The following is a 10,197-nucleotide window of genomic DNA, read 5'->3' on the forward strand; positions in this document are numbered from 1 at the left end:
ACGATGCTGGGCAGGGTGAGGGCCCACCCGCAGAAGAGTAAGTGGACCACGAACCCCAGATACAAAAACTCAAAATGGACCAGAGAACTTAATGTAAGACCTAAGACAGTAAAACTCTTAGGACACAAGGTTCATACCATTGTTTTTGGCAATGATTTCTTGGATAGGGTATCAAAGGAACAGGCAACAAAAGAAAAACTAGACAAGATGACCATGAAAATTTAAAAATTTTGTGCATCAAAATCACTATTAATAATAGAGTAAAAACGGCAACCCACATAATGGGAGAAAATATTTGCAGATCAAGTGTCTGATAAGGGATTAATATCCAGAATACAGACAGAACTCCTAAAACTCAACAAAAAACCCAGACAACCTCATTCAAAGAATTTGAACATTTTCCCAATGATATAAAAATGGCCAATAAACACATGAAAAGATGCTCAATATCACTAATCATGAAGAAAATGCAAATCAAAATTCCAAACAGATACAACCTCATACCCATTAGGATAGCCACTACCAAAAAGCAAACAAACAAACAAGAAGACCAAGTGTTGGCGAGGATGTGAAGAAACTGGAGCCCTGTGCACGTGGGAACGTACAGCGGTACAGTACAGCAGCTCCTCAGAAAAAGTAGAAATAGAATGCTCGTATGATCCAGCAATTCCACTTCTGGGTATATACTCAAAAGAACTGAAAACAAGATCTTCAAGAGGTATTTGTACAACTATGTTCATAACGGTACTATTCACAATAGCTAAAACATAGAAGGGACCTAAATATCCACATACATACAATGGAGTACCATTCAGCCTTAAAAAGTAAAGAAGTTCAGTAATATGCTACAATGCGATAAACCTGGAGAATATTATGCTAAGAGAAATAAGTCAGTCACAAAACAACAAATACACTATGATTCCATTTTTCTGAGGTGCTTAAGAGTAGTCGCTATTACCGGCAGAAAGTAGAACGGTGGCTGAATGGTGGTTGGTAGAGGCCGGGGAGAAAGAATCAGTGGGGGGTTACTGTTTAATGGGTACAGGGTTTCGGTTTTACAAGAGCAAAAGAACTATGTGTTTGGATGGTGGTGACAGTATTTAATGCCAGTGAAGTGCACACTTGAAGATGGTTACGATGGTAAATTTTATGTTAAATTTTATTACAAGTTTTTAAATGGGGGGGAAAAATAAAAGGCTGGAAAAAGATATACCATGAATAACTACAAGAGAGCTGAAGTAGCTATACAGACAATAGACAAAATAGACTTTAAAACAAAAGATGTTGGGACAGCATGGACGGAATAGAGTATATATTATGCTAAGTGAACTAAGTCCGGCAAAGAAAGACAAATATCATGATTTCACTCCTATGTGGAATTTAAGAAACACAACAGATGAAACATAGGGGAAGGGAAGAAAAATAAGATAAAAACAGAGAGGGATGCAAACCATAAGAGATTCTTAAATACAGAGAACAAACTGAGGGCTGCTGGAGGGGAGGTGGGTGGGGAATGAGATAAATGGGTAACGGGCATTAAGGAGGGCACTTGTTGGGTGTGACATGTAAGTGATGAACCACTGGGTTCTATTTCTGAAACCAAAACCACACTGTATGTTAACTAACTTTCATTTAAATAAATAGATAGAGGATTCAAAAGATGTTAATAGAGAAAGAGAAGTACTTTTTAAATGATGAAAAGGTCAATTCACCAGGAAGATAGGATGATTATAATCATATATGCAGGCAGAATCCAAAAATACATGAAGCAAAAATAGAATATAAGAGGAAAATAGATAATTCAAAAACAGTAGTTGGAGATTCCAATACTGCCAGTCTCAATAATAGAAAAGCTAGACAGAAAGTCAGCAAGATGTAGAAGATAACACTGTCAACCAATTTGCCCTAACCGACATCTACAGAACACTGCATCCGACAACAGGGGAATACGCATTCTTCCCAAGTACACATGGAATATTCGTCAGCATAAGCCATACGCTAGATCATAAATCTCCATAAATTTTTTAAACTGAAATTATATAAGGTTCTTCAACCACAATGGAATTAATCTATAAATCAACAAGGAAATTTGGGAAATCAACAAAAATTTAAAAATTATGACACCTAAATAATCAACGGGTTAAAGAAGAAACATGAAAAATTAGAAAATATTTTTTTATTATTTTGATCTGAATGAAAATAAAAACATAATACAGTAGTCTCCCCTTGTCTGTGGGGGATACATTCCAAGACTTCCACAGGATACCTGAAACCACAGGGCAGTACCAAATCCTAATATGTTTTTCCTATACATATATACCTATGATAAAATTTAATAATTCAGTTATAACTTGTATAACATTATAAATTATAATTTGTAAGTTAGGCACAGTAAGAGACTAAAAATAATAAAATAGAACAATTATAACAAATGTGATCTCTCTCTCACAAAATATCTTATTATACCATACTCACCCTTCCTCTTGTGATGACAGAAGATGATAAAGTGCCTGTCTGATGAGATGAAGGGAGATGAATGACAGTAGGCATTGTGACAAAGCATTAGGCTACTACTGGCCTTCTGATGATTAATGAGAAGGACTGTCTGCTTTCTGACCATGGTTGATCACAAATAACTGAAACCATGGAAAGCAAAACTGTGGGTATGAGGGGACTGTACGTATGCTAAAATTTATGTGCAGCTAAAGTGGTGTTTAGATGGAAATTTATAGCTATAAAATCCTACATAAGAAAGATTGCAAATCAATAACCTAAGCTTCTACCTTGAAAAACTAATGAAAAAAGAAATATACTTGGGGCACTTGGATGGCTCAGTTAATTGAACATCTGACTTGATATAGGCTCAGGTCATGATCTCATAGTTGTGGAATCGAACCCCATCGGGCTCTGCACTGAGTGGAGCCTACTTGGGATTCTCTCTCTCTCCTCTCTCTCTGCCCCTCCCCCAACACACACTTTCTCACCCTCTATCAAAATAAATATAAACTTAAAAAAAAAGAAATCTCAAATCAAGCAGAAAGAAATAATAAAAATTAGAGCAGAAATCAATAAAATAGAAGACAGAAAATAGAGAAAAATCAATGAAAACCAAAAGTTAATTCCTCAGGATATCAAAATTAACAAACCTTTAGTTAGACTGAGAGAACCCCCCCCACAAATGATTAATATTAGAAATGAAAGAGGAGACATTACAATCAACCTTACAGGAATCAAAGCATTATTAAAGATCACCATAAACAACTTTATGCCAGCAAATTGGACCACTAGATGAAATGGACAAATTCCTAGAAAGATGTACACTGCCAAAACTTGCTCAAGAGGAGATAGAAAATCTGAATAAACCTGTAACAAGAAATTGAGTTAATAACAAAACAAAACAATCTGTCCACAAAGTAAAGCCTAGGCCCATAAAGCTCAGTGGTAAATTCTATCAAATCATTTAAAGCATTGTTTCTCAACCTCAGCATCACTGACATTATGAACCAATAGTTCTTTGTTGTGAGGTTGTCCTGTGTATTGGTAAAATGTTCAGAAGCATTCCTGGCCTCTACCTGCTAGATACCAGGAGCATACCCTATCCATACTGAACAACTATAATCTCTCCAGACACTGCCCAAGCTATTGACTTAATTTAATAATTTCAAGCCTCTATACAAACTCTTCCAGAAAACAGAGGCAGGTATACTTCCCAACTCATTCGGAAGCAAGTATTACCCTCATACCAAAGCTACACAAAGGCATCACAAGAAAACCGTAGACCTGTATCCCTCATGAATACAAACGCAAAAATCCTCAACAAAATTAGCAAACAATACAGAAACAAGTAAGAATAACTTTACATCAGACTAAGTGAGGTTTATACCAAGAATGAAAAATTGGTTTAATATCTGAAACTCAACTAATGTTACTCAATTAATATACGATAGTAAGAATAAAGAACAAAAACTATATGATCAACTCAACAGGTGAAGAAAAAGCATTTAACAAAAATTCAGAACCTATTAATGATACAAATTCTCAGCAAACAAGGAATAGAAGGAAACTCCTCAACTGAACAAAGGATGTCTACAAAACACTTACTTAGTGCTAAGTCTTTAATGCTTTGCCCCTGAGATCAGGAACAAGGCAAGATGTCCACTTTTGCCACTTTCATTCAACATTGTACCTGAGGTTCTCCCCATGGAATAAGGCAAGAAAACAAAATTAAGAGCATACATCCTGTAAAGGAAAAAGTAAAACGGTATTTATTTGCTGTAGACATGATTTTTATATGTAGAAATTCCTAAAGAACCTACAAAAAAAGATCTAGAACTTAGCAAATGTGGTAAAGATGTAAAACACAATATCAAAATACAGAAATAAACAGCACTTCTCTACACTAGTGACAATCCAAAAAAAGAAATTTAACAATTCTTAATAGCACCGTAAGGAATAAATTATTTAGGAATAAATTTGTTAAAAGAGTGCAAGATCTATACACTGAAAACTACAAATATACTGCTAAGAGAAACCAGAGATACCCTAATGAAATGGAGAGCTATACCATTTTCATGGATTAGAAGACAATATTGTTAAGATAGCAACTGTCCCTAAATTGACCTATAGATTCCATGAAACCCCTATCAAAACCCTACAACACGTTGACAAGCTGTTTCTAAAACTTACTTGGAAATAAAAGAACTTGAATAGCCAACTTAATTTTCAAAAAGAAAAATCAAATTGGCTCTCACACTACCCAATTTTGTAAATTTACTATAAAGCTTCAGTAATCAAATAAGTATGATACTGGTATAAGGATAGTCATATTGATCAACAGAACAAAACAGAGAATCCAGAAATAAACTCACACACTATGATCAGCTGATTCTCAAAATAGGTACCAAAGTAATTCAATAGGCAAAAGACGGTGTTTTGAACAAACTGTCCCAGAACTGGATATCCATGTTAAAGACAAACAAACAAATCCTTAGACCTTTATGTAACACCAAAGACAAAAGTTAACTCCAAGTAGATATCAGACCTAAATAAAGAACTAAAAACTGTAACTTCTAGAAGAAAATAGTTGAAAAATCTTGTAACCTGAGACTAGGCAAAGACTTCTTAGCTATGACACCATAAGCACAATCCATCAAAGAGAAGAAAAAGAAAAAAAAAAAGATAAACTGGACTTCATCAAAGTTAAAACCATTAAAAGGGAAAAGCCAAGCCACATACTGGGAAAAAATATTTGCAGATCTATGTCTGATAAATCTCTCTATTTAGGGTTTATAAAGAACACTTACAACTCAATAATAAGACAAACGACTTAATTTAAAAATGGCCAAGGGGCACCTGGGTGGTTCAGTTAAGTGTGTGACTCTGGCTCAGGTCATGGTCTCACCGCCTGTGAATTCAAGCTCCGCATCAGGCTCGCTGCTGTCAGTGCAGAGCCTGCTTCAGATCCCCTGTCCCCCTCTCTCTACTCCTCCCCTGCTTGTGTGCTCTCACTCTCTCTCTTAAAAATAAACATTTTAAAAAATTAAAAATAAAATAAAAATGGTCAAAAGATTTTAATACCAAAAAAAAAAGATTTTAATACAGTTAAATACCAAGAAAAAGAAATACATGAATGGCAAACACATGAAAAGATGCTGAACAGCATTAGAATTAGGTTTTATTCAGAGTTTATGAAGAACCCTTGCAACTCAATATAAAACAACCCAATTTAAAAACAGGCAAATGTGGGAATGCAAACTGGTGCAGCCACTCTGGAACAGTATGGAGGGTTCTCAAAAAATTAAAAATATAATAACTACCCCACAACCCAGCAATTGCATTGCTACATATTTATCCAAGGGATACAGGTATGCTGTTTCGAGGGGGCACAGACACCCCAACTATCAACAATTGCCAAAGTTGGAAAGAGCCCAAATGTCCATCGATGGATGAATGGATAAAGAAGATGTGGTATATATATGTATACAATGGAGTATTACTCAGGGATCAAAAAGAATGAAATCTTGCTATTTACAACTACGTGGATGCAACTAGAGGGTATTACGCTAAGCGAAATTAGTCAGAGAGACAAATATCATATGACTTCACTCATATGAGGACTTTAAGATACAAAACAGATGAACACAGGGAAGGAAAGCAAAAAAATATATAAAAACAGGGAGGGGGACAAAACATGACACTCAAATATGGAAAAAAACAGGGTTCCTAGAGGTGTTGTGGGGGGGGATGGGCTAAATGAGTAAGGGATTAAGGAATCTACTCCTGAAATTATTGTTGTACCATATGCTAACTAACTTGGATGTAAATTTTAAAAATTAAAAATTAAAAAAATTTAATAAAAATGGGCAAACGATTTGAATAGACATTTCACCAAATGGCGAATAAGCACATGAAAAGTTGCTTAACAATATGAGTCATTAGGGAAATGCGTATCAAAACCTCGATCACATAGTACTACACGACCATCAGGATAGCTAAAATAGACTGACAATACCAAATATTTGTGAGGAGGATAAAAACAAACAAACAAACAAAGCCCAAACCACTCAAATACTACTGGTGGGAATGAATATTGGTAAAACTACTTTGGAAAGTTTTGCAGTTTCTTAAAAAGTTAAACACAAACTTACATACATAAAATTACCTAGTAATTACACACCAATGTATTTACCCAGAAGGAATTAAAACAAATGTTTGCACAAAAACTTGTATGGACAAGTTTTATTTATCATTCTGTTCATAGTAGCTAAAACTCAGAAACAATGTAAATGTCCATCAACTGGGGATGAATAAACAATAAAAAGATTATTCAACACTTAAAAAGAAATAAACTCTTAACACATGCAATAACATAGATGAACCTCGAAAGTGTTTTAAGTAAAAGAAGCCTAATACATAACACTACATATTGTATACAATTTGATTAATTTGGAATTTATCAAGACAAAATTAATGACAGAAAACAGATCAGTGTGGGAAAACAGATCTGAAATGGGAAATGGGAGTAGAGGCTAACTACAAAGAGGCAAAAGGAACTTTCTGGGGGGGGTAGAGATTCTCTAAAACTGGATTGTGATGATAGTTGCACAACTCTGTAAATTTATTAACAATTCTTCAACCATACACTTATACTGAGTGAATTTTATGGTGTGTAAATCATACTGAAATTTTAAAAAATATTTTCAAAACTAAGGAAATGAATTTTCACTAAGTTCATCAAATATGAAGAACTCTTCCATATACAATAAAATGCAAGAGCTTCCATATACAACAAATACGCAAGACAATCCCTCATCCCCAAACGCTCATTCTCCAGGTTTAGCTCAGTGGCTTAGGAACAGTGAAGTCATGGGGCTATCGGAGAAGAGACAGAAATGAGAAGACAGAGGCTACCGTTGATGCCTTGGCCTTAGCCTAATTACCCTGAAGAGGAATAGGGCGAGAGGTGAAGTCTTGCTGGATTGCTCTTACACAGTCAGGCAGCAGCAGTTTAAATGGGCTAGTTAGAGTCCAGGGACAACAGCCCTTCCAGCTGAACTCCAGAGGTCTCAGTCCTCACCAATGAGGACATCCTCAAGAAAGCAAAAAAATGAACACAGCACAATGTTACAGACTAGAAGTTTTATTTACTGTGATGCAGGCTTGCGTCCAAGGGAATACATCCTCGTCAGTACTGGCTGTCAGATCAGATACTTTCAACTCCACCTACTTCTACTGGTTGGATATACTCAAATTTGTATGAAGACTCACCAATGACCTATCGTACATGAAGAAAAGCTAAACATTTTTAAGAAGATTAGATTGGACAACAGTGATCAAGAAATTCTGACTTTCTAAAGTGACTGTTTAGTTGCTATGAGCAAACATTCATCAAGTTCTTACTAAATGGTAGTTATTATAGGCACATTTAGATATATTTGCTCACCAAATCCCCAAAAAACCCTGTGGGGTGTTTTTATCTGATTTCTAGGAATGGGCAAACTCAGAGACAGAGAAGTAAAACCACTTCCTCACGGACAGAGCTAATGAGTGGCAAGGCTGAGATTTTAACCCATGAATCTACCTAGAGAAACAACTGCAACCACTATGTTAACACTGCCTCCCATTTATATATTTACGCACTAGAACTAAGTCCCTCTTCTGTTAGAAACTCCCCAGAGTTCCTCTTCTACTCAGGGTCAAAGCCAAAGTGCTTACAATGGTCTACAAGTCCCTCTGAGCTCTAGTTTCCTATCACCTCTCTAAAATGTAATCTGCACTGACCCAGTGCATTCCCCTTGCCTTCCCTGGATCACACAAGCCTCGACCGGACCTCAGAGCCTTTGTATCTGCTGTTCCCACTGCCTGGAATATCCTTCCCCAAGACAGTGGAGGTTTGCTCCCTCATTCCCTTCAGAGCTCTACACAACTGTCACCTCCTCAGAGGCCTCCTCCCCTGACTACTTTTCCTAATATAGTACTCCCCACCCTTTTTACACTTAATTATAACCAGCTGGCAATGTTGTCTTGTTTGTTGTTGTTGTTTTACCCAACTCCACCATCTAAACTATAAACTGCATGAGAACAGACATTTAGAACGTTGACTTTCTACCACTAGTGCCTAAGACTGCACTTGGCACAAAACCGACAACACCTGAATTTAAAATCCAAATCACACAAAAAAAATGCATTTTAGAACTTTTTTTGTGTTAAAACCTGATCTTCCTTAATGTGTATATTTTCATGCCTCCTTTAAAAGGTTAAGTTTCTTTGGAATGACTGATTTCTCTAAACTTTACTACACCCAAGGTGGGGGGGGGGGGCGGGAATTGTTTGAAGTAACTTTGTAAGTATGTCCTGAAGGGAAAATAATTCCCAGTTGTCAATGGATGCCTGTCCCTCAAGGGAAAATGAAATTCTTTTCTTTTTTTCACGTTTATTTTTTAGTAATCCCAAGGTGGGGCGTGAACTCACAACCCCAAGATCGAGAGCTGTACTCAAGAGTTGTACGCTCTTCCGACTGAGCCAGCCAGGCACCACAGAAAATGAAAATTCCTAAATGCTCTGACTTAATACTGCAAAATAAGTAAATAATACATACCAAACTTTAAGCTTCAGTGTTCAACGTACACAAGACTGTAACTTCCAAACTACAGCTAGATAATAACTTTCTATTAGTACCTCAGAGCGTGCCTGTTTTTGTTTTCGTTTGGTTTGTTGTGGTTTTTAGGAAAAAAAGAGTAAGAACAGATTTTTTTAACTTTTCATTTTATTTGGATCATTTTAAAACACACATTTGCTTTTGTTGTTGTTTTAACAGAGCAACAAGTCACAGAACACCATGAACTCTTCTTCAATAAATTAAATGCTGCCTAGGAGAAGGAAGAGGAAAAGGGGAGGCAACAAACGCAAAAGAACAGTATTCGCCAAAAGACGGGTTTTGTAAGAAGGCAGACCACCTCCTTCTGAACCTGCAGGTTTCCAGAAGGCTGGTTTCGAACAAATCGAGAGCAATGGGTAAAGTCCAACCCTCCAAGTACTGCAGCCGGCCATCCGGAAACAAATACTGGCGGCACTTGGGGAGGGGCCGAAAGTGTAGTAGGACCCCTACGTCCCCTCATACCAAGCATCGCCACTCACCTTCCGTTTTAGCGGAGTACAAATTACATCCTGCTTTAAGCAGAGAAGAGGGAGTCGGACATCCCTCCCTGTACGTACACAAACCGTTCGCCCCAGGGCTGTAAAACGCAGTCAACAGAATCCGGGAAAATCGAAACCCGGCAGTCGCTGGAATCTCTCGCTCCAAGTTCTCTCCGCTTTCGGAGGCTGAGCCCAGAGGAATGCCAATGTTACAAAGCGGGGAGGAAGGGGGCATCTCCCCCTTACCTTGATGGCTTTCTCCATGTCGGTCTCCTCGGACATGCTCCGTGGGGCCTCTACGGCTGGGAGCGGCGGAGGCTGTGCAAGTGCCCGGTCCCACCGCAGCCGAGGGAGCTCGGCGCTCGGCGCTCGGGCCCCAGGGCCTCGGGGAGACCGGCAGCCGCCGCCCCCAGGGACCGGCGGGGATGAGGGCCCCGGCGCCGGCTCGGCTTCGGCGGGCGGCTCTAGGCTGGCGGCGGCGGCCCCCGGGGACAAGCCTTTGTGCTGGGCCCCGCGCGGCCGCCTCCCGGCTTCATCCCCAGCCGGGGAGGCAGGCTCCCA

The 10,197-nt window shown here is 38.2% G+C and overlaps 1 protein-coding gene across 3 annotated transcripts in view; it reads right to left on the minus strand.

The window, feature by feature from the left end:
* MAPKAPK5 (MAPK activated protein kinase 5) overlaps positions 1–10,191 on the minus strand; it is a 40,332-nt gene extending 30,141 nt beyond the window's left edge. For all 3 annotated transcript variants that reach the window (XM_029922945.1, XM_029922944.1, XM_029922943.1), the window contains exon 1: positions 9,883–10,191. Coding sequence is in view for 2 of the 3 variants with exons in the window: in XM_029922944.1 (XP_029778804.1) it covers positions 9,883–9,918 (36 nt within the window). In the remaining variant the exon portion in view is untranslated. The remainder of the gene's footprint in view (positions 1–9,882) is intronic.
* Positions 10,192–10,197: the final 6 nt, after the last annotated feature.

Source organism: Suricata suricatta, chromosome 14 (assembly GCF_006229205.1).
Source record: "Suricata suricatta isolate VVHF042 chromosome 14, meerkat_22Aug2017_6uvM2_HiC, whole genome shotgun sequence".
Lineage (NCBI taxonomy): Eukaryota > Metazoa > Chordata > Mammalia > Carnivora > Herpestidae > Suricata > Suricata suricatta.